General features: G+C 41.0%; 2 protein-coding genes across 2 annotated transcripts; one reads left to right on the top strand and one right to left on the bottom strand.

Annotated features, from left to right (window-relative positions):
• Positions 1–301: 301 nt before the first annotated feature.
• Positions 302–4,717, bottom strand: LOC118100796 (ectonucleotide pyrophosphatase/phosphodiesterase family member 7-like). Its single transcript, XM_047338391.1, has 5 exons — positions 4,441–4,717; positions 2,999–3,144; positions 2,213–2,845; positions 1,391–1,634; positions 302–420 (listed from the first exon to the last, which is right to left on the bottom strand). Exons 1-5 carry the CDS (start codon positions 4,715–4,717, stop codon positions 302–304), a joined length of 1,419 nt encoding a protein of 472 aa, XP_047194347.1.
• Positions 4,718–20,245: 15,528 nt separating this feature from the next.
• LOC124851233 (SCAN domain-containing protein 3-like) lies at positions 20,246–21,734 on the top strand. Its single transcript, XM_047338419.1, has 2 exons — positions 20,246–20,619; positions 20,664–21,734. Exons 1-2 carry the CDS (start codon positions 20,326–20,328, stop codon positions 21,732–21,734), a joined length of 1,365 nt encoding a protein of 454 aa, XP_047194375.1. The 5' UTR covers positions 20,246–20,325.
• The last annotated feature ends 4,330 nt before the right edge of the window (positions 21,735–26,064 follow it).

Genomic DNA, 26,064 nt, shown 5'->3' with positions numbered 1-26,064 from the left:
CAGTAAGTACAGCCATTTGTCTTTCATTCTATATATAAAGCTTAATACATTGAATATTAAACTGAATTCTTTGTAGGTGTTATTTTGAAAACAGAATCAGCTGAGCTACAGCAAACTGAATAGAAAATTACCAACTGCTTTAATTTCTCAGGGTTGGGGCTCAGAATTTTTCTTGAAATATCAATCATTACACTCATCACTCAAACATTAAACACATTAATACACAAACCAGGGATGTTTGCTCTTCATCTACAGGACTTTTACTCCTCAATGTTTATTTCAAGATCACTTTCAAAATTCATTATGCTTTATTCCTTTTCCACATGTTGTAAGATGTAGAGATGATGAACACGAGTGCAAGACACCCAATCGCTGCTGACAGGCCAATCACCACCTCCTTTTGAATGTTCCTCTCTGGAACTGCAAACAGACAGAAAACATGCATAAAAAATAAAGCAGCAAAGAAGCCAATACATAAAAAAACAGACAGGGAATCGCACAAGAAAAGAAAACATTAAGATTTACATATTTCTTTATGGTAAAAAAATCTTGAAAACAACAGTAACCTTTTACAAAGTGAAAAAATGAATTTGCAGCGGTTACATGAACAGAGTCCAATGTGATAACTATCACTTAGCAAAGGTTATCTTATCTTCTTTCTAAATCACAGTGGATACCAAATCCATCTTAAGTTTATTCAACTTTGCAGGAAGATATAAACTTTATGACAGAGGTACGAATGATATAAGATTCAAAGGTTGGACACAACATTGTGCACACCCATAAGTCCATTAAAATAGAATAGTCCACTGGTGCAAGTGCATTAAGGTTCACGAAAGTATAACTGATAACTAGAACAAGCACAAAAGATGAGGACATCAAAACTTGTTTGATGCATCAACTGTATACATTTAAACCTAATAATAATATTGCATTACAACAAAGTCCTTATAGGCAAGTCTCCTCTCAGCATACCTGCACTTTCATTTGTCATGTTCCATAAAAACATGCCGTAAATGGTAAATGGTCTATAGTCTGATCAACACTGGTAATACCTCTATCATCACAACTGTCATTACTGCTCCCTTCATCTCTGTCAGAAGGTTTTGTGTTGTATAGATACTGTTGTATAGGAAAAACACTGGCTATAGACACTGTATGAATGTGTTTGTGAATGGTTGAATGCCACTTGTAAAGTAAAGTGCTTTGTCGATAAGACTAGAGAACAACTATTTAAATAGAGACCATTTATGTAAGGCTAAATTAAGGGTCTTCGAGTTTGTAATATATTGTTCAAGGCCTTCAAATAAGGCCCCACAGCTGAGCCATCTCTACAACAGAGCAAACTCCATACAAATATGACCAATAGTGAGTATGGGTGCTCACTTACAAACGTTGTCTCCTGTGTCTTTCTTGGGGAAGAGCATGTGTTTGGTATTGTCCAATTGTCCGTCGTTGACCTCTGGATCGATTCCCAGTAGATTGCACATCAGTGGGTACACATCAACCATGTCAAAGGGATGTACCACCAGGTTTTTCTGGAAGTCGGGCCCCACTGCCCTGAAGAAGGATTTCATATCCATGGCTTCATTATCAAAGCCATGGTCTCCTTTGTTGGAGTTCAAAGGTAATAACTGTGGATGCAGAAAATGAGACATTTTGGTCAAGTGGTATGTGTCACACTGTATGATTATGTAATTTATATATGTAATAGTTAAAAAGACTTAAATTTAAAATGGTTGTAAAGGTAAACAAAGACCACATCGAGCGGCACATCTGCACATCTGCCGGGCACACAATACTGTTTACACTTTTACACCCAAATCAAAGATATGTGGACCTATATTTAATTGCCTTAACCTAGGCCAAATGTGTGTTAGCCATTGGTAACTAGGTGTCTCTATTAAAGATGGAAATTAATTCAACAATATTGATGTTTAAATATCGTTAAATAACAATTTAATAAATTAATTATACTGTTAAAAGTACTATATCGACTACCATGGTAAAGAAAGAGATGCAGAACAGTACAGACACCTGCAGGGAATTTGATGAAAGAGGTGTATATTGCTGTCCTCAACAATTAGTTTTAATACTACAAGATGGAGATAATTATGGGTACACACAAAGATTATCAAACATACAGACTTCCTCAAACCTCACATACACCCTAAACATGGGATAAATACGCTCACACTGTGTATTCTCTCACCCCATTAACAACGTATCCAGGGTCAGCAATGAGGATGATGGGCAGGAGTAGAGGATGCTTACTGTAGTGCAGCCTAGCTGGCACATCCTCTTTCTTATACACATGAAGGTGAGGGTGGCTTCCTTTCAGAGCTTGGTATACCTTCTCCAGCTTCCCCTCTTTAGGGAGCAGCATCCCAACAGGACCATAATCCAACAGCTGGAACTGGATGTCTCTGAAGCTGAAGCCAGGGATCTTTGAGAGGATAATCTTCTCAACTATTCCACCATGTAGCACTGTAATCATACCATGGTCAGAGGTGATGATAATGTTGAGCCGGTCAGTAAGGCCATGGTCTTGGATCTTGTCGCGGATGTAACCTATAGTACGATCTACTTGCTTGACCATCTCCCGCACTTCTGGTGAATCTGGTCCATATGAGTGCCCAGCCATATCTGGTTCTCCGAAGTACAAAGAGACAAAGTCCAGGTCTTGTTGATGGAACCACTCTCCAATCACCTTGTCAATGTTCAGCCTCCAGTCGGTCTCATTCGAGTAATCATAGAAAGGAGGTTCTACCTGCCTCATCCTCACAGTCTCTCCTTTGTAGGTGGCTGCTGTGCCAGGGAAATGCAGTGAGCCTGCTTTTAGTCCCTGGAAGTGGATAAGACCCAATGTAAACATAAAAGAAAATTTTAAAGGAAATTACCGGTGTAGTTCTACATCCTACATTGCATTTGAATGTAGCTCAATAAGGCGATTATTTGAGGTAGGTAAATGGAAAACAAATAGAGAGATCTAATCAACCTGTCTCTGTGCTGTTATCCAGATGGGTAGGCTGCCATTGTCCCAGTAGGAATCAACAAACTGAGCCTCGTAGTACTGCTTCTTCTCCTGAGTGGTAGTGTTGAACCACATGTTGTGGATAACTCCGTGATTCTCAATGTGACGTCCTGAGGAAATAAATCCCAAAAAACTATGTACATGTTTAAGTTAGACATCTTAGTTTACTATTGAATTATTATCCTATGAGTAGTATTCATTACTTAATTAATTACAGTTTTTTTCGATTGCATAAACACTAAAATCAAAAGTATTACACAATTATCAAAACCTTACACTCAAGGAGCAAAACACCGGTCCAGATTTGCACCACTATAAGCACAATGTCAGCTTCACACATTTTGCAAAACAATACACACAGTGATTTGCAAAACACTAAACACACTTGTATACATTAGACACAGAAGTATATCATGATGTCACTTCCTTGCAATTCCAAAGCACTGACTGTCAAATGACCCCCCCTATGAGCCAATTGGTTCAACACAGCCATCAGGTGCGCAAACACATGATTGCTTAATTGTAGACACATCAATCAGGTTTAAGCACTATACAAATGCAGCAGGTGAGTTCACCTGTCTTCAACCAAAATGGAAGGAGTCAGAAGAGGAAGAAGAGTGAGGGTGAAAGGGGGAATCCACGGAGGAGGAGGCCGTGCCAGAGGTAGAGGTAGAGGAAGAGGAAGAGGAAGAGGCCGAGGTGGAGGTAGAGGAAGACATGAAGCAGGAGGAGAACGTGCTCAAAGAAGAAGAGGACCAAATTTATCAAATGAAATTTGGGACATGTTTTGTTGTGATTCTCCATGTTGACATGTTGACTGATTTGGGAATATGGAGAGAAACTAATTATATTTTCATCAGTCTGCAGCATTGGTCTTGTGTAGTGTTTGGTGAATTTATTGTATATTTGCTTTATATTTACTTTCTCTGTGTACTTCACTTACAGTACTCTAATCACTGAGAAGTAGAATTGCTAAAAGTGTTTTAGGTTAGCAACAGCAGTGTATAACTGGTTCAAACATAATTAAGTCATATGAAACGTGTGTTTCATATGGTAACAAAATATGGTTTTGATAAATTAGTGTATAGTTTTTACAAGAGTGTTTAATTTTGCAAAGGATCTGAGGTGTTCTGCAAATTGGGTGTGTGTGGTTGTTCAAATTGTGTGTAGTGTTTTGAAAAACCGAGCCCTGTTTTAAAAATCGTGCTTAAGCAATCGAGAAAAACTGTAATTCGTAAATAAATTGCATGAATTGACTAAAGCCAGTCTGTATACAGAATGTTCAGATGGCATCAGTTACCAAACTCTAATACCTCAGCAAAGACTTGGCCGGTACTGCCATGCTTTAACCCCACAGTTGAGCCACATATCAATAGATTACACAGATGTTAAACTGTTGACTTTACCTGTCAGCATTGTGAAGTGAGAAGGGGCGGTTATGGTGATGAAGGCTGGAGTAACATAGGCTGCCTTCACCCCGTCTTGTGCCATCTTGTCCAGGTTAGGGGTTTCAGTGATTCGGTCATAGTCGTAGCGGAAGCCATCGAAGGAGATTAGCAGCAGCTTGTGTCTGGTGGACCCAGTGAGAACTGCCCGCAGATCAGAAACATAGTCCCTTGGTGGGGCAGCAACACAGGGAGAGCTGGCAGTTAAGCCAAGGACAACAAGGCAGACCAACAACATGACTGAGGATTAAGAGCTTGTTGTAACTGGAAATCTACTGAATCAACAAATGATTGTTCCTCTGTTCCAACTGCCTGTAGTCAATGGTTGGATGGAGAGAGAGAGAGAGAGAGAGAGAGAGAGAGAGAGAGAGAGAGAGAGAGGTTGTGTTTGTGTGTGTGTGTGTGTGTGTGTGTGTGTGTGTGTGTGTGTGTGTGTGTGTGTGTGAAAAGAGCTTGGAATTGCGAGCCTTTGAACCTGATGTCATGATATAATATAAAGTTGTTAACTACAGCTATCTACCTACTAATTCCATAAACGTCTGTCTGTCTTTGAAATGCATATCTCCTAAACCGTTCATCTTATCAGCCTAACACTGTATAGTAAATTGCCCAACAAAGTGCACTGATTATTTTTGTGCGACTTGAAAATATGACACATTCAATTTAAATACAAATTGAATAATAACATAAACAATTTATTATATAATAATATAAAAAATATATTAATCTTTTCATATATAATATAAGAATAAGTAATGCTAACTTCACTGCACCATAAGCTGCACAAAAAGCTCTGCACACAATGTCCAGCACTTAAACAATAAAAAGTGACAGTATATTGCAGAACTGTTCGAGGAGGACTCACTAATGAAGCGACACCATTAAACAAGTAAATTGGGGTAGACAGGACATGTTTGATGACTGTGAGGTGCGCGCACACACACACACACACACACACAACACACACACACACACACACACACACACACACACACACACACACACACACACACTATCTAAATCACTTATATTTCAGTATATATTATATTCAGAAAGCTAGGAAGACGACAACTGCAAGAGGGCACCAAGTTTCTTGTAGACAAATAGAGAAGACACAACAATAGTTTATATATATTTGTCAGGTAGAGTAGCTCCACATGATACTCTCTCTCTCTCTATATATATATAGATATAACCCTTTTTACAAGGATAGCTTAGATTTCTGTAAAGCTCATCAGCTGGTCTCCCTGATGCATCCAGTATTGAGAATACATACAATAAAACTGAATTCCTTCAACCTGCAAGATTCCCCAGACACCAAGTAGGATAACTACAAGTGGGATTGTTTTCACAAAACTGTTATGGTAACACAAGAGAGGATAGTGGGGTTGTAACTAAGATAACAAGTAGAGTAAATTCACATTTGCTATGAGGGATAAAATAACATTTTACCAGTGCAATTATTCACCCACTGAAATATTAGGTCCTGATAAAGCAGCAAATTAGCTGATGGATGAAAACAATGTTTATCAATGAGACCCTGCTCACTTTGCATGTTACCACAACACTGAATATGTCCAACATTATCCCATCATCCAGAGTCCAACCACTTCTCCACACTTATGATAAACCCTATTACTATGCCAGACTGTCAATACTTTCAACAGACCAGTAGGTGGCGACTCCACTACATGAACTTAGGTTCAAGACATCAGATTTCATTCCAACCCCCAACCAGGGAGTACTGTCGGTTTCTCAATTTGTACAGCTCTATAAAGAGAAAATGATTAAAGTTTAATATAAACATGTGTCCTTCCATGTGACATGTTTCGAAATAACAAAAAGTTCTTCCTCAAGAATGAAAACAATGGCCGAAAATGATTTTCTCTTTTGTATTGTAGGTGAAGATATTAACATTGGGGCAAAGCAGGTTGTGTCTGTGTCACTGTTAAAAGATGCTTTTATAGGTGTTGACATAAATCTTCCTGTGTAGTTAAATAAAAAAAATGCTGCTGGAGAATTACTGGATTACGTAACATCCAATAGTCTTTTAGGGAAAGTGTTTTACTTTAATGAAAGCTGGGATGGTTCTGCTATCTCAGACGAGGAATGAGGTGCAATATAGCTGCCAGCCTCCTTGGAAAGAGATGTATCATATTTATTACACTCATATTACATTTGTACACACAATAGATAGATTTATTTCATATTCCGGCACAACATTAATAGCATTCTGAACTACACTCATATGATTTTTTTGTTGTTTTCATATGAAGGCCTCCAATTTTAATTCTTGTGAGAAAAGACCTGACACCATTGGCCTGTCACTAAACCCATGAGAATGGAAAATACAACATTGTGACAACTATTTTGGAATTTTCCAATGTCAAATTCTTTTTGGTATTTTATTTTGTACAGTTGTTCAATATGTACTATGACCTGCACATATTGTGTGACCTTTGATTTGGTTAGGTGGTATCTAACCCCTCCCCTGTCACATATTGTACAAAACCCACAGATGATAGTGTCATTCAAAACTGCATTCCTCAACAACTCCACCTTTCAGGCTTTAGCTTAATATTTCCAAAACAGTAGGTATTTCTTTCACAAAAAGAGCGACTTCAACACCAGATCCAGACATCACAGTTTCTGGACAAAAGATACAGACAGTGTCTCAGTCCGAATATCTTGGCATCACTGTTGACTCGAATCTTTCTTTCACTTCTAATGTAAAAACAGTGGTAAGAAGGTCAAAGTCAATCTGGCAAATTTCAAATACATAAGGAACTGCATGTCCACTGATGCAGCCAAAATGTTCATGAATCCAATGATCCTCCCACACATCACATACTGTGTGACAAGGTAGGGGCACATCAGTGAAACTTCACTGAAGCCAATAGAATCCAAACAAACAAACAAACAAACAATAACAACTCTAGACAAGAAACAGCAAACATACCACCACTGCAATATTCTAAAAAGACACAATTTACTGAGCTGGAAAAACATGATCAAATTCAGTAGATTGTGGTTTTTTTTTAAGTATTAAAAAATATGGTTCCTCCACCACTACGTACCTTTATAACATTAAAAACAAGCCAAACTACTAGAGCAACAACTAGGGGTGATTGTCTTATACCTAGAAGTAGTTTTGGCCAATCTGCTTTATCTCTCAGAGCATTACATTTCAGTTAGCTGATGCTTTTATTCAAAGCGACTTACAATAAGTGCATTCAACCATGAGGGTACAAACCCAGAACAGCAAGAATTAAGTAAGTACAATTAGTCTTCAAAAAGCCAAACTACAAGTGCTACATATAAGTGCAATATATAAGTGGAACTAAACAATATATATTTTTTTTTTTATGTAAACACCGGAGTTGACGATGGTTATTAGACATCATCTTCTCAACCAAGGTATAGTCGGAAGAGATGTTTCTTTAGTCTGCGGCGGAAGATGTGTAGACTTTCTGCTGTCCTGATGTCAATGGGGAGCTCGTTCCACCATTTAAGAGCCAGGACAGCAAAGACTGGTGATTTTGTTGAGTGGTTAGCTCGCAGTGAGGGAGCAGCAAGCCGATTGGCAGATGTAGAGCGGAGTGAACGGGCTGGGGTGTAAGGTTTGTAGACTTATGTAGACTGGACCCGATCTGTTCACAGCACGGTACGCAAGGTACTAGTGTCTTGAAACGGATGCAGGCAGCCGCTGGTAACCAGTGAAGGGAGCGGAGGAGCAGAGTAGTGTGAGTGAATTTAGGTTGGTTAAAGACCAGTCGAGCTGCTGCATTCTGGATGAGCTGCAGAGGTCGGATGGCACTAGCAGGTAGACCTGCCAGGAGGGAGTTGCAGTAGTCTAGGCGTGAGATGACCAGAGCCTGGACCAGAACCTGCACCGCCTTCTGAGTGAGAAGGGGGCGTATTCTCCTGATGTTGTGCAGCTTGTATCTACAGGAGCGGGTTGTTGCAGTAATGTTGGCAGTGAGGGAGAGTTGACTGTCGAGTGTCACACCCAGGTTCCTTGTGCTCTGGGTGGGGGCTAACACGGAGTTGTCGATGGTGATAGTAAGGTCATGGGTGGGAGAGCCTTTCCCTGAAAGGAAAAGTAGCTGGGTCTTGTCAAGATTGATTTTCAGGTGCTGTGCGGACATCCACTGAGAGATGTCAGTCAGACAGGCAGAGCTTCCGGCTGCTACCTGTGTTTCAGATTGGGGAAAAGAGGGAATTAGTTATGTGTCATCTGCGTAGCTGTGGTAGGAAAAGCCATGTGAGTGACTGACAGAGCCGAGAGAGTTGGAATTGGAACAACTTACCGCAACACATAAGAAACTGTGCCAACTACCAATCCTTCTCCCCCACATTAAGGGCCTGGTTTATTATAAATCAGAACTGTGAACGTTAAAATGTTTTTTGTATTTGTGTTATCTGTTGTCTTAGATGTCATTCTTATGCTCAGGTGAGCAGCTGCTCTCTTGTAAATGTATCTGTGCAAAGTGTTCACACCTCACTAGGCAATATATATATATACTATATATTGATATTGTGATGTCTTGCTATTTTTTTTATTATTGTCATATTGTTTCTTTTGTGTATTTTGCTTTAATGTAAGGCAGGCCCTATTTGTGTCTCTATAGTTTTCACTGCTTTTATGTTGTCTGTATTTTCATTGCTTTAATTCTTAACGTATGCACTTTTATTGCCTGCCCAGGGACTACAGATGAAAATTGGCCTCTCTAGCTAACTCAGGCATATTTTCATAAATGTTATTAGTATGCACTGAGCCTGTTAAATAAAGTATTAAAGTAAAGTCAGGTAAAGATGATTTTGGTGATTTTTATATTTCTGTTCTGTGGCACAGAGCATTTTGTCACATTTTGTAACAATGAGATGGTCGCCGGTTTGATCCCCAGCTCCTCAGTCCACATGTTTAAGTGTCCTTTGGCAAAATGCTCAACCCCAGTCCTTGGCTGTGCCGTCAGTGTGTGAATGTGTATGTGTAATAGAGAAAAGCTATATGAAGTGCTACATAAATGCATCACATTCACCTTCCATTTTATCTGTAAAAGCTTTGCTTCAATAACTGCAGCATTACAGTAACAGTTATTTAAAATAAATCATAATAGCCTTGCAACATGACAAATCACCAGTCATTATCTCAACAGCATAATGACTGGTTCAGGGGATAGAGAGGGTCGTCCACTAACCAGAATTTCGATAGTTCGATCCACAGCTCCTCTAATCTACAGTAGAAAAGTGTTCTTGCACAAGATACTGAACCACAAACTGTCCCTGATGGCTGTGCTGATGGTGTATGGTGTGTGGTAGAAAAAGCACAGTGTATAGAAGTGCTGCATGAATGTGTGTGAATGGGTGAATGTGACTTGTACTGTAAAGCTCTTTGATTGGTTGATAAGACTGGAAATATGCTGCATAAATACAGTCAATACCATTTACAGTACAGAAGTAATCAAAATACGCTGATTGCTGTTGTCACTAATGACATTGGTGGGGGGGATTTGTAATTCTCACAAATCTGTCTGATGCCTCAGTGAAGAATGACCTCAGGCCAAGCAGTCGGTGTCGCCTCTGTAGCGTATCAGCTGTTATAATCACTTAAACACTAATTGAAAATTGTCTTAGGTAGCAGTGTGGGCCTTCTTTGTGGGTTTGTGTATTTACAAGAATGAATGAATGATGGAATTAATGAACGTTTATTCAGGCATTTTAGAAAAAGAAAAAAACAACTCATAATAACAATTGAAGTCCACATTTTAAGTCCGGAAGGAGTAGGTATGAAGTGTGAATTTATCGAGTCCCACCACTTGAGTGGGTGTTCAGTGAACGTTCCACATCCGAGGGTTCTAATTACAACTCGAGTAAGATGAATAACCAGAGAGAGTGCCAACCATCTGTAACCCCTGCTACCAGTGTAATATCTCTGTGTTTTATTGTCGACACATATGCTGCAAGCTCTTCTTCTGCTTTGTAAGCCATGAGCAGTTTAATTACCTGCAATTAACATACAGTTTGTTAGATGAGGAGCAGGGGCGTGGGGGACTCACCAGCTGCTGATAGTTGCGTTTTTACCCTATGGCTTAGATGTGCATGTGTTTATATTATTTAGTTCCTAAATATAAGTTACACCTATTCAAAGATGTTGCTTTATTATTAGAATGGAAAACATTGTATTTTTACGTGGCTATAAACATGGGGTTTAGTTTGCTGAGTGGGCAGGAGGCGTAAGAGAAGGTGTGTATGTGTGTAGATGTATATGGTGTGTATGTGTTTGCAGCACTATTGCCTTAGTCTGTGCTGTGGTGACAGTGATGTATGGGTAATTTAAAAAGTTGTTCTTTTCCACAGAGCGGTCTGCAGTCACACCAGCCAACCGCAGCCCATTCCCCAACAGCATTGACAAAACTATCTACATCCACTCCAGCACACAGAGAGGGAGAGGGAGAGAGAGGGAGAGAGGGGGAGAGAGAGAGAGAGAGAGAGAGAGAGAGAGAGAGAGAGAGAGAGAGATAAGAGTCAAGTAAATGGCATGTTGTGAAGTGCAACATGGATATACCAGTTCTCTCTCTCTCTCTCTCTCTCTCTCTCTCTCTCTCTCTCTCTCTCTCTCTCTCTCTCTGACTAAAACTGGCTCCGGATCTGACACCACTCAACGATTATTATTATCATTATTAAGGGGGATCGATAATACCTGCAGCCAGCAAATTTACAATGTATTTCATGGACTCATGCTCAGGAGGCTTCCTGAGGTAAAAGGTGCACTCGGTAACAAATCAATAGCTATTATATGGACAGGATGGAGGCAGAGAGAGAGAGCGTGGTCTTTACTAATTACTTCACCCAGGTCAGGATACTCTGCTTGTGTGGTTCTGGGACTGGAAGAGATCTAACAACAGTGCCCTCTATTGGGGGTAGAGGAGACTGGTACTTGACTCAACACATTAGTTTACCACTTGGAACTGGATGTGTACAATATGTGTGTACACTTGGCATGTTACACAGGGTCTGTTTTTTAAACCATTTCCTCAGCATGAATGTGTTCTCTCTTACTACCTGGTAAATCCACCCTTATAACAATCAGCAGCTGGCTTATTAAGGGAATGGGAGATAGCAGTCTTAATTATTTTATTACATGTTTCGCCCCAAACACACCCATGATTGATTAAGAGACTTGTGGGTGTATCCCTGGCTCCTCCAGTTTGCATACTGAAGTGTCCTCGGGCAAGATGGCTCTTCTGTCAGTGTGTAAATGGTGCGTGAATAAGTGCAGCGCACCATTTAAGTACTGCCAGTATGTAATTTGAAATTTGTAGACTTCCTACAAATTGATAGGGGATACCATTACATTTAAAACCAAAGTGACCTCTCACCCATTCTGCATCCCCTAGTGTCAGATAGAGATTTTGTGTGTGTAATGAACTTTTGAAAAAGGTCTGAAAGACTGTTTTGGTTCTGGTTATGGACTCATTAGTTTATAGTGATGGTTTCCTTGTGTTTTGATTTCTGTTCTGTTTGGTCGTTGTTTCTGAGTTCTCTGGTTCCTGTTTCATTTTGAAATGATGCTCCATTATGCTAACTTAACTTACTGTCTTTGTCCTGTTTACCGCCCTTGTGATTGTACCTGTTCCTAATGTGTTTTACCTGTGTTCAGTTATCCCTTCTTCCCTTGTGTATATACGTCTTCACTTTATCGTGTCGCCGCCGTTCATCTTGTCACCTTGTCTTCTTGTCGTGTTTCTCTGGTCATCTAATCATCTTGTTCCTAGTGTTCCTATTGTTTCTCCTCTCTAGTATTTTCGTTCTTTGAACCTAATTTTTTGGACAATGCTTTGTTTTTGTTAATTTAAATGGATTTTTAGTTAAATTAAAGGACACATTTTGCTATTCTCCTGGCTCCTGCGTTTGGGTCCTCGTGCTCACCTCAACCTTGAAAGAACGAACTGACCAAGAATGCATCCAGTGGAGCTTAACTTTTTTTCGCCTAAATTATCAGCATACTAGCCTTCTGCCTGCCAACCCAGATTCAACGATAACCATCAACCCGTTCTTTGGCACCCGTCTGGCTTTTGGTGGACCCCGCAGCCTCAACCTAGGTTCAGGTCCTCCTGGCAGGTGACGGGAAGTGCCCTTGGGCCACTTTGCCACCATGGCTGTTCAATCAAGGGGTTTTCCAGCCAATTTGAACCAGTCAGCTTCTTGGCCTGCTCGCACTCGGCTTGCAAGTAGCTGATCAGCTACACCTGCCACGGCCATCTCCAGTCCCGGAAGACACCTCTCCTGTTCCAGTGTTGGGGGTCCCTGCAGACACCTCAATTCTTTGAATCTAGCTTTTTGGACCATGCTTTGCTTTTGTTAATTTATATGGATTTTTGGTTACATTAAAGGACATTTTTTGTTATTCTCCTGACCTGGTGAGCAACCTATATTTATTGCTGTTAACTAAATCTCAGGAGTCCATTCATTTTTTTAAGATGGAATCATAACCACCGAGCAACATTCTGGCAATGGTGTTAATGGGAATCTCCGTATGTTTATACTGATCTTGCACACACACACGCACGCAAGCACGCAAACACACACACACACACACACACACACACACACACACACACACACACACACACACACACACACACACACACACACACACACTCTATTGTCTCTGGACAATGACAATAAATCTGACAGTTTTTGGAGAATTGGAACAAACAATGCATCTCTTTGTCCTGATAGTTAATAATTCGATAGAACGGTGTTTTCAGTTATAAAAGAGTTAAAAAATTTAGAAATATTTAAATAAAAAATCACACATTTGTTATTACAACAACACATAGAGCTTTACAAATGCTTTCCTGTATCCACTGGTCTTCTGTTGTGCTCTTTTTAGAAGCTGGTGATTTACCAAAGATATCCGAAATTCGTTTCTGTGCCATTGCGAGATACTTTAAATGATGCAGCACTGCTGGTCAGGTACAGTACGTGACTTCCGTTGACCATGATGCATTGCATTGTTTTAATAATTATTCAGTATTGAATTCTTTCACAAAAATTTCCCAGGCAGTACTTTCTAAAGTAAATAAGATCTGGAAATTATTTTAAAAAGTTTAAATACTATTATCTTTTATACATCTTCTGTGATGTCTGCCTTTTACAACAGCACCCCTACTTCCCACCGTACTGCCTGTGAAGAATACAGCAGCCCACCCACCCTGGTAACTGGCACAATGATTAAAACTCTAGCAATATAATTTCCCGATAGAGATGTTTAAACTGTTAAGTAGTTTATATAGTGTAATGCATAGTGAAGTGTAGATTGTACATCTTTTTGGTACTTGTTCAAAAAATTTAAACATAAATATATTAATAACTTTTCATCACGTCACCTGCAGTGGAGAATATACACAGATACACAGGCAGTGTTGTGCCAGTTCACACTTAAAATGAACTAGTTCAAAGTTCAGTTCATACAGATGAAAATTAACTAGTTCATGTTCATAGTTAATTTTATTTTTATAAATAGGCTGCTATTCTTTTTTAATACCTCCTTCTACCCATCCATCACCAGCCCCAAATCATTGCCACTTCAAAACAAAACAAATTATTTTATACTACTGAAGAATAACATAAATGTTATATTTTAAAACTAAAAACATTGTTGAGATTGAAAATATATTTTAACACTTAAACAATGTGTCATATTATGCTGAAAGTGAAAAAGGAGGGGCAGTTATGGTATACTGAATATAGAAACTTTATTTAGAAAAAATGAACATTTTGCAGCAGTTCAAAAACACAAAATTGATTCATTCTGATTAATGAAAAAAAACAAAACAGGCTCTGCATGTAAAAAAAAACACTCCAGAATATGCTGTATAGTTACTGTGACAAAACAAGATAGTATTATATAATGTAAACAAAGGTTGTACGTAGCCTGGTCAAAATGCAATATTCAGCCAACATATCTTAACCTCCTCAAAAGAAAGTAAATATTGAGTAAACAAGTAAATAAGTCGTTCTTATTTGATTTCTTCATTACTTGATGTGTGTCCAGCGAAAAAATACACCTCTGAAATCACACATCACTAGAATTTAACAAACATACATAGCTTTCACATGTTCATTTGAGAAACCGGGCTCCCCTGTATAGAGGGGAGTCAGAGTTAGAGTCCCATTTACACCAGGTATTAAAATGTGATCTGTATCTGGACACAGTATCCAGATAAGGAAAGACGCATATTAAAGCAAGGTGTAAACGCTTTGTAATCAGAATGTGATCAGACTCTACCTCTCGGGTTAGAGGTAGAGTCAGAGGCTTCACAGTGCAATATTCAGCAAACATATTTAAACATCCTCTAAAAAGAAGAACATAACTATAAAATAAACATCGTAAAAAAACATAAAAGTTGACTCCTTCTCTGTTGTTCTCATGCAGCTAAAGTTTTTTTTAGACACAAACTTGTGTATGAAGCTGATTTCCGCTGGAGAAAACCGACGAAAGTCCAACTCATCACAGACAGTGTGCAGGAGAAGGTGGTCATACACAGGGACAGCAGTGTCAGCAGCCTCATTGGTATCTGCCTTGGGAGTTAATGTCACTATGTGAGACAGTCACTGCATAGCGAGATATAGAGAGTTCCATCGTGTAACGTTTGGAAACACAAAGCTGATCCCAAGCGTTTCCTCAACAAAATCCGATGCTTTAGGGCTTCGTTCAACCCTGTTCCACAAAGCAGATGCCTTTGCAAAAACAGCCATGGTCAACAACTGGATCTGGATCATCATCATCACTAGTGGCAAAATCTTTTCCAAAACATCTTTATGCACCTCTGACTATGCTTTTGCCAGCACATCATGTGTGTGTGCTTCTCTGATTCGCCGGCATACATGTACTGCAGAGCTTCTCTGAGACACATCATTTTTGATGAGCCAGTGAACCGTGATGCCTATAAACGCCTTGTTCACAGCAGACCAGCGATCTGCGGTTGTGCACACAGTATCGACTTCAGGGAGTTCAGCCTTTATGTAAGTAACATTCTCCTTGAATTCATTGTTTAACATTTTCTGTACCTGCTTTCTTGAGGGCACACGTCTGGATGTCTGCAAACCAGTCACCAGTTTGATGAAAATGTAGTCCAGTACAAGGTTTAGCGTCACTTGTGTGGATGAATTTTGCGGTTGTTGCCTCATAGTCTTACCCTTCAATTTATTGTGCTCATTAAGTGTAGGTATTGCCCAAGACTGCTCCGGTGCTTCAACTCAATGTGAAGTTTTAAACTTGATGTCGATGTGGCTGACGTCCGTACTTGTAAACCCAATGGGCACAATTCTTCACTGGTTTGTTCATAAAAGTGCTTCAAACTCTCAAACAAACTGGCTTCAGCTAACACCATCCAAGATGCTCCGTGTCATACGGCATGCCCTAAAACAGTGTCGTTCAATAAGCGCAAGAGTGAACGCAGCTGAAGTTCACGTTCATCATTTGTAAACTCTCGTACAGTTCACCGTTCCCAAAAAATATGAGGGTTCATGCACAACACTGTACACAGGTGTCTCTTTGACAGTCTGGAGAGGAGAGGAACATTGACCGTGTGGTCTCTTCATTTCCTACTCAGCCCTGGCATAGGCGGTCTTGGGTTGTACTTCACCTTCAGTGAAAGCATGTCCTTGCAAACTCATGAACAGCAATGAAGACTTTCTTTAGGGAGCAGAGGGGCATGTAGGCTTATCTTTGTGAGGAACGGCAGCCCTTTAAAACAGGGTTCCAGGGCAGAGGCTGTATAAGGGATTCTCCAATCGTGTCTGTCATGTTCTGGAGAAGTTGTGGATTTAGTGGAGCAATGAGACAAACAGTTTGATTGTTCTTATCTGACATCAATGTAGTGGCATCCTTCATGGGCTTTAATGCCTTTACAGCCTCCTCAGCAATTTGATATGTTTCATTGAGAGTGCAGATGTCTGACACTCATCTCCTCACTTCAGTAGACAGCAATGTGGCACAAATTGCAGGTTGTTGTTCTAAGAACCTCTCCATCATGTCAAATGCACTGTTCTACCTTGTGGCACATCAGTTTTCAGTTTGTGACTAGGCAGGCTAAGGAGTTATTAGCAGTGCCAAGAGACTTTACAGGGACAAGGTGGAGTCTCACTACAAGGGCTCCAACACAAGGAACATGTGGGCTGGACTCAAAACCATCTCTGACTACAAAGCAAAGACCAGCAGTGCGGATGTAGTGTCTGCATCTCTCCCAGAGGATCTGAACACGCATGCTGATGACACGACCGTCATAGGCCTGATCACCGGCGACGATGAGAAGGCCTACAAAGAGGAGGTCAGAGCCCTGACATCTTGGTGCCAGGACAACAACCTCCATCTCAACTTCAGCAAAACAAAGGAGCTGATCGTGGACTACAGGAAGAGACAAGGAGTAGAACACGCCCCCCTCTCCATCAACGGGACTACGGTGGAGCGAGTCAGCAGCTTCAGGTTCCTTGGGGTCCACATCAGTGATGACCTGACCTGGACCAACCACACAGACTCCATCAGGAAGACGGCCAGACAGCGGCTCTTCTTCCTCCGCAGGCTGCGGAGGCTCAACATGGATGCCAGGATTCTCTGCAATTTCTACAGGTGCACCATAGAGAGTATCCTGACTGGCTGCATCACCGCCTGGTATGGCAGCTGCACCGCCCTGAACCGTAAGGCTTTACAGAGGGTGGTGAAGTCTGCCCAACACATCACCAGGACGGAGCTACCATCCATGGAGGACCTCTACACCCAGCGGTGTAGGAAGAAGGCCAACAGGATTATCACAGACCCCTATCACCCCAGCCATAAACTGTTCTGCCTGCTGCCGTCTGGCCGACGGTACCGCAGCATCCGGGCCCGCACCACCAGGCTCAGAGACAGTTTCATCCCCCAGGCCATAAGACTTTTAAACTCCTCCAATCTGCAATAACTCTGCACCTTAGCATATTTGCACTATTGCATATTTGCACTATTGCACACACTTGCACTATTGTTTTTCTTTTTTTCTTTAGGTGTATATATATATTTTAGATATGTATATTTCATTTTAAATTTTAAATTTTGATTGAGCATTGTTATAAGAGAGCCTGTGACCCAAGCATTTCATTGCAAGCGACTGCTTAATGTTATCGTTGTGCATATGACAATAAACTCTTGAATCTTGAATCTTGAATCTTGTCGTTTTATTTTCAGTTGTTGGTTCACAGTATTGCTGTGGTGGAAAAATGTTGATATCTGTCTTGGGACCCTGGAGACCGTGGGTAGTTTAAGCGCCCGCTGTGATACGAGGTTCAATGTGTGGGCGAAGCATTTAATGTGAGCAAATTTTCCCACCTGAGCTGCTACTATCATGTTGGATGCTTTCTTTGTCACCAGCACTACATTTTTGTCTGTTAGCTTCCATTCTTCCACAACATTTAGCGGTAGTTCTGCCAGATGAGAACCTGTGTGACGATGATAAACTGCTCTCGTTTGCAGCACATGTGACAGAACTCTATCGGAGTTGGATGGTAAAGTTAACTGCGCCTCCACAATTTGCGGCTGATTAGCCGGGCTTTCCATTTTCTTCATGGATGCACTTGCAGACATTACCTCAGTGTGAAAATGGCTAATGTATTAGAGTAAGAGATTTTTGCATGGAACATTTTACACACAGTGTGCGTCTTGTCCAGTTTGTTTTTCCCAGCAAGTTCATAAAATCCTGAAGGTTCCTAAATGTCTGCTTTTAAAATACTGAGTGGGTATTTTATCACTCGATTTGGATTTTCGTCTCCCTCTGCCATGTCTGACAGCGTTAAGCTAACGATAGCTGTACGCGAGTGACGTATGACGTTGCTGCGTAAATACATGAGCGACGTATGTGCACCTTTACGACTTTCTTATTGCTCTAACGTTTTACATTGACCTGAATTACAGAGTGTTTATTTTAAAAAGTTGGGAACTTGGGTCTGAAGATTGAGTCTTGCTCAACAGACCATTGAGTAAGGCTAAAATCCATGGGTGCCAGCACCAATTGCACTGTCAGGCTTCTAACGGCTTCTAAAAAATGGCCCGCAGACAAACTATCTTGCTGACCCCATCGTAAATTGTTGATCAATTATGTTCTGTCACTATATCCATGCAGAGTTGTCGACCTCTGCATCGCTATGTATCTTAGAATTGAAAAATTCCCAAATCTCTACAAGACAGTAAAGGAGATAAAGGCCCTCCGGTACAATGAGCAGCCCATACAGACACATAGATAATTTTCATTTACCAATAAACAATTAAATACATTAATTCAGGCCATAGTAGAGGAGCAACAGGAGAAATTTACCAATAGCCAAAAGGAATGCGACTGCATGGGTCCTTTGAATAAATGAAAATAACCACCACCAAAATATAAATCATACTACAACAATGAAAATTTGCAGTGGAATGCTTTCAATCAATCAATCAATCAATCAATCAATCAAATTTTATTTGTATCGCCCATATTCACAAATCACAATTTGTCTCATAGGGCTTTAACAAGGTGTGACATCCTCTGCCCTTAACCCTCAACAAGAGTAAGGAAAACTACTAAAAACCCTTTTAACAGGGTAAAATAACGTAGAAACCTCAGAGAGAGCCACATGTGAGGGATCCCTCTCCCAGGACGGACAGAAGTGCAATAGATGTCAAGTGTAAAGGAGAACATCAGAAAGATAAAGGTTTTAGCAGCATTGATAAGGGTAAACATTTTGAAGCATAACTGAAGGTCAGTGAATTGATGGATTATTGTCAGTAATGGTCGAGTATCTGAGGAGAAATACGATGTATCGAGCAGTCCTGCTGCAATCATAGTCCATGGTCAGCAGCCAGCAACATCATGATCCACCATCAAGATCGGATGCCACTATAGTCCACAGTCATTGTCCACTGCCACCATTAGGATCCATCATCAGCTGCCACCTCGATCGTGGTCCACCACCATTATCAGATGCCAACACGATACAGGATCCGCCATTATTATCACGATCAGCCAGCACGATACAGAATCCGTCATACTGGATCCACCATTACGATCTCTGATTCGCGATCCACAGATCTTAATCCACGATGTGGCCACAGCTGCGGCCCTGGATCTGCGGACGATAAGGCAAAGGGACTCCGGGGAAGAAGTCAAGTCAGTAATATGTATTGATGAGATATGAATTTCTTTGATGTGATAACGGTTGAGAAGAGGAAGGAGAAGCTGGAAAGAGAAGCTCCAAGTGTCATGTGTCCCCCGACCTTCTAGACCAGTGGTTCTCTCCATGGGGGGCGCGATGTCACAGACGGAGAAAAAAAAAAAGACCGCCGACCTGTCACTGGTTAGTGAAAGCTCCCTCAGTGGCGAAATGCAAAGGGCTGGACTGACACAAACAAACACAACTATGGACAAGTTTCTGATTCGTAAAAGTCAGGCAACCGATGCGCCAGTTGCGAAGAAGCCAAAGCTTCGCAAATATGACGAGAGCTATTTGCAGTTTGGTTTCACCATCACTGGCACGACTGAGCAACGTCCTCAGTGTGTTTTGTGTGCCGAGGTGCTGGCAAATGACAGCATGAAGCCATGCAAATTAAAAAGGCACCTCGACACCAAACACCCTGACTTGAAAGAGAAGCCTGTGGACTTCTTTAAACGTAAACGTGATGGCCTCCAGCAACAACAAACCACCATCTCCAAGCCTAGCACTGTCTCCAAGCAGTGTCTGGAGGCATCGTATGTAGTTGCTCATAGAATTGCTAAGCTTGGCAAACCCCATACAATTGCCGAAACACTGATTTTGCCGGCCGCGCAAGACATGTGTAGAATAATGATAGGAGAGAGTGCAGCTGCTAAACTCAGCGCAATACCTATGTCAAATGACACTGTGTCACGCCGAATATCAGAAATGTCTAGTGATATCAAAGAGCAACTAATACACTACATTCAAATCAGTCCTTACTATGCACTGCAGCTGGACGAATCCACTGACATCGCTGGACAGGCCCAGCTTCTCACTTACGTCAGGTATGTGCGGGAAAAGGAAATTGAGGAGGACATCCTGTTTTGCCGGCCTCTTCAGACCCGTACAACAGGGGAGGCAATCTTTAATGTCCTTGACTCGTTCATCCAAGACAGTGGTTTGGGCTGGGAAAGTGTATTGGCCTCTGCACAGATGGAGCGCGGTCGATGACAGGGCGTGAGCGTGGCCTTGTAGCTCGCGTCCAGCAAGTTGCTCCACTTGTGCAATGGACACACTGCATGGTCCATCGCGAGGCACTTGCTGCCAAGAAAATGCCACCGCTCTTCGAGTCAGTGCTTCACCAGGCCGTGAAAATAATTAACCATATTAAAGCTCGTCCACTTAACTCCCGTTTGTTTGGGGTCCTCTGCCAGGAGATGGGGTCAGGGCACGAACAGCTGTTGCTGCACACTGAAGTTCGCTGGCTCTCCAGGGGGCGGGTGTTGCAACGGCTGTATGAGCTGCGAGAGGAGGTAAAGTTGTTTTTGACTGAAAGTCAAACAGATCTGGCGAAGCACCTGGATGATGCCATGTGGCTTGCCTCTCTCTCCTATTTGGTGGATATTTTTGACCGGCTGAATGGCCTTAACCTTTGCAAGTCTTTGCAAGGCCGCGAATCTAACGTTCTGCTCCTCGCTGATAGAGTGAATGCCTTCACGCAAAAAATTGCTCTCTGGCATGGTCGCATCAGTTCTGGAAACTGCGACATGTTTCCCAGCCTTGCAGACTTCATTGCCGATGCACGTGGCACTGATTTCTCCTCTCTCCTCCAATCAGCTGCTGATCACCTTTCAGCGCTGAAGAATCAGTTTGGGTCCTATTTCAAAGAGGACTACCGTTCATTCGCCTGGGTTCGGGATCCATTTCTCTGCTCAGCAGACGAGCTGTCAATAGACATGCAAGAGCAGCTTATTGAGCTGAAGAGTGACAGTAGACTAAAGCATCTGTTTACCACCTCCCCTCTTTCGTCATTCTGGGTAGCAATGATGCCGGAATACCCTCAGCTTTGCGACATAGCCTTAAAAATTATCCTCCTTTTCGCGTCGACTTATTTGTGCGAGGCAGGCTTTTCAAGACTGACTGCGCTCAAAACTAAATATCGCAACCGCGCACAGATCGAGGATGACCTGAGGATATGTTTGTCAAACATTGCCCCAAGATTTGAGGACCTTTGCAAGGCAAAGCAGGCTCATGTCTCACATTGACAGACCTGCAAGATCTTTTTTAAAGATCACAAGAGGCCCATAATAATAACAGTATCCTAATGATAGCAATAATAACACTTATTATTATTATGATAATAATAATAATATAATAATAATTGGTCGATTATCATTAATTATAATAATAATAATATAATGATGGTGATAATAATGATGATTATTATAATAAGAAAGCATGCAGGCTCACATAGCTGCTAATATTAATAGCCTACTAATAGGCCTACTACTACTGATCATAATCATAATAATAAAATAATAATAATAATAACAATAATAATAATAAATAGTAAAATAGTAATAATAATTGTCTGTATGGGCCTAACAAAAACAATAGCCTAACCTTGACATGTCAGGCCTATCAATAACAATATGCTATCTATCTATCTATCTATCTATCTATCTATCTATCTATCTATCTATCTATCTATCTATCTATATATGGTGGTGTAGTTGAGGGCGGCGGTGGCGGGCGGCGGGGGGGTGGGGGGGCCCCAACTACCCCTAACCAGCTTTGGGGGGGCCCAGCTTGCAAAAGTTTGAGAACCCCTGTTCTAGACCTATAGCAGCATAACTAAGAGCAGGTCTAAGACAAGCCTGTACCAGCTCTAACTTTAAGCTTTATCAAAAAGGAAGGTTTTAAGCCTACTCTTAAACGTACAGATGGTTTACAGGAAAGTACCTTTTTTCTTTGCACAAAAACAGGAACGGTTACCTATTGTGTCCTCATCCCCATGCATCGTATGTTCTAGAACAGGGGTATTCAACTAAAATTTAAAGAGGTCAAATTCTTGAAGCAAAGGTCCGGAAGATCATAATGTCTAACTATTTAGTGTGATATATATTTAAGTAGCCTAGTAGTTGTATCAACATCTGCATGTACTAAATACCTGACTGTCAAATCAAATGAATTCAGTACGATTCAAAAACTTTGACAATATTTATTGTCACGTAACAAAGAACTGCATGATTGCAGATATATATAATGTTTTCTCATTAACTAAATAAAAGTAGGGCTGCATTTCAAAATAAGAGAAAATAAATAAAATGTGAAAATTGTGCATGTTCAAATAAAGGGCTTAACTTCAGAAAAATAAAATAAAAGGGAGCAAAAGCTTGAATTTCCCTTTTTCTGTTTCACATCTTGACTCAAAAGTCTCAACCAATTTTACAGATAATAAATCTCAACACATCTTAACAATTGAACAGTTTTAGAATCACTTTCTTCCCCTCTTATATCCCACTCCCCCACTTTTTTCGTCTGTTTCTCTCCCTTTCTCCGTCTCACTCCTGGCCTGGAATGCACAGACTTGATTGGCTGAGTGGTATCACGTGGGATGGCTTAACTCGCATGCAATTGGTCTGTGCGTTTCCTCATCCGCTAAACCACTACCGTAAAGACTACAAAAGCTGCGCCGGTTACAAATAGAAGCGCCCCGTCAGGTTTTAAATCATAACCTTCTGTTTTGGCTGTAGGTCCGTATGGGACGGCTTCTGGGTCCGGACCCGGACCGCGGTCCGCCTGTTAGTGACCTCTGTTCTAGAACCTCTCCATGGTGGATGTGACCCTCTACGTACGCAAAGTGCGTGGGTAACCCTAACCCACTAACCACACACACACGCACACATAATGTTAAATAAATTATGCTTTTAAGAAAATGCCTCAACTCGAACTGTGTTAACGGTCACAAACTCAATTTCATGGTCGACTCTGGTGCAGGTTATTCTGTGGTTAGGAATTCTGATTTACCCACATCTCCTGAAATGAGTGGTCGCTTTATTTTCTCTCAAGGCTCAACAGCAACAGTAAAGGAAAATTTCACAAAACCTCTCCCGTGCACGGTTACATTTGACAAACATCCCATAAGGTTTGAACATGATTTTCTGTTGTCTCCCTGTATTTGGTATCCTCCCCTGATGGAGTGACGGTTACGCATGATTCTTCACCTCCTTTCCTCGTGTCACAAACCACACATGAGCAGCTGTTTGTATATCAGTGGCAACTTCCTATAAATATCTTAACTGATCTGCTCTCCATGTCATGCTCTCTTGTCACCCCCTTTTCTGATTTTATGCACACTGATTCATTGCACTGCACCTCACATGTGACAGACACAGCAGATCACGTTTATGAATCTCTGTTTTTGCTTTTTCCCGATGATTCTCTGAATGTGTCCAATATTTTTCGGTTGTAGACTTATCCAATGTTTTTTATGGACAACGGGGAAGAACAGAACTGTGTTGCTGAACTTCAAGTCCAGTGTTCACCACGACCTGACCTTTCTGACGAACCTCTTTCTAACTCTGACTTGACTCTGTATGTAGATGGGTCCTCTTCACGTGACCCTGTCTCTGGTACTAACTGTGTTGGTTTTTCTGTTTGTTCAGATAACAACGTTCTCCTCTCGAGTTCTCTTCCTCATCACCTCTCAGCCCAGACAGCACGGAAGTATGCAAATTGGCTACTGGTAAAACACTCACAGTCTAAATTGACTCCAGATATGCATTCGGTGTAACTCATGATTTTGACGCCCTTTGGCAAAACAGAAACTTCCTCACATCTTCAAATGTACTGCACATATAAATGCTACGGATGTGGTGTTTCATGGGAATGCTGCTGCTAAAACTGCGGCTCGCCTACCACTTCCTCTTTCAAAAAACAGGAGCGGTTACCTATTGTGTCCTCATCCCCATGCATCGTATGTTCTAGAACCTCTCCATGGTGGATGTGACCCTCTACGTACGCAAAGTGCGAGGGTTGAAGACTCGTCGATATTCTTCTATGATTTGATGTTTGTTATTGATGTTTGTTATGGTGTTTCTTGATTATTGTGATGAATGTCTTACTACTGTTTTGACTGATTCCTCTTTCTGTAACAGTGATGCCAGAAAGCAGACGTTTCCTGTCTGCTTTATGTTTTGTTTCTCGTTTATCACATTGTATAAAAACCCTCCTTTTTAACTTTCTCGTGGTTGCACTCTGAGCCATGGTGCTGACTGTGTAACCCTCTGCAGAGCTAATAATTAAACCTCTAAGACAACTCCGGTCTGAGAAACTCATTATTTCAAATCTCATGAATTTCCACGACAACATCATGAAAAATGACCAGTCAACATGTTACGGCTCTGTCACAGGAGACGCTCATAGTCAGGACTCAGTGTTAAAGTAAAGATATGGATTCATGATCCGACACCGTCGATTATTAACTAAATACATGATCGTAAGTTTGTAATCTACATCATAACCATCCCAATAAAACATAAACTGTGAACGTGAACCAGTTCATTTTTATGTGTATGAACTGGACTGGTTGTTTTCAAGAGTGAACTGGTTCAACACGGAGGAGGAGCATGAGAACAGGGGAGTCAGACTCCATTTTCACTTTGATGAGCAGAAGGAAGAAAAGTGAGCAGGTGAGTGTGAACACAACTTTCTGAAGGTTTTACTGTCACACTCTCACACCTGCTGTTAACATCCGTCTGCTGAACACACGACTCTAAGTTTGTCAGTTTACACCTGGTGACAGACGTAGTTTCCATGTGATCGGATCCCCAGAGGCAGATGTGAACAGCAGGTCTGGAACAAAGTGCCTTCAAAGGACTAATTAACAGAGTTAACTCACAGTTTCACGTTTTATCTTCATCACATCTGTTCATCAAGTGTTTAATAACAGAACGTGTTTTCAGAATCAAACGTTACAGTAGTGGTCACCAACCTGTCGAGAGTCTTCACTGTCGATCCCCGTAAAGCTCTGGACTCAATGGCTGAGGAGTGAGAAACATCGACCTGCAGAGCCAGGTACACACACACACACACACACACACACACACACACATATATATATAGCTTCAGCTACAGCTTCATCTCTACATGATATGAACATTATATATCCAGTTTTTTTTTTCACTATATACTGATTTTGTGTGAGTTTTAAAGGAAATATAAATTTGAAGAGCTTGTGTTTGACCTTCATTTGGGCACAAAGCCATAGAACTGAGTGGAGATACAGAGTGCTGCTTAAAGCTGCTGACTGATATGCTATCAGTGTGTTTGTCTATAAAGTTTACTTTACTTACTTTATGACGTTAACACGAATGCCATATGTTGAGTTTCCTTCTCTTTGTGGCAGGGTGTTGAAGGACACATGAACTTCATGAGCTTGTTTTGATTCAGTTTAATGTAGTTTATTGGTTTGAGTGTAGGTTCGGAAATGCTTGAGTTGCAAAAGTACTTTATGGCTATGCAGGTATATTGGTGGATTTACAAATGACATAAACCAGTATTATGAAAGGGCACTTTATTATTGTACTTGTT

This window comes from Hippoglossus stenolepis, chromosome 21 (genome assembly GCF_022539355.2).
Source record: "Hippoglossus stenolepis isolate QCI-W04-F060 chromosome 21, HSTE1.2, whole genome shotgun sequence".
NCBI classification, from domain to species: Eukaryota; Metazoa; Chordata; class Actinopteri; order Pleuronectiformes; family Pleuronectidae; genus Hippoglossus; species Hippoglossus stenolepis.
This window is presented reverse-complemented; position numbering and strand designations above follow the sequence as displayed.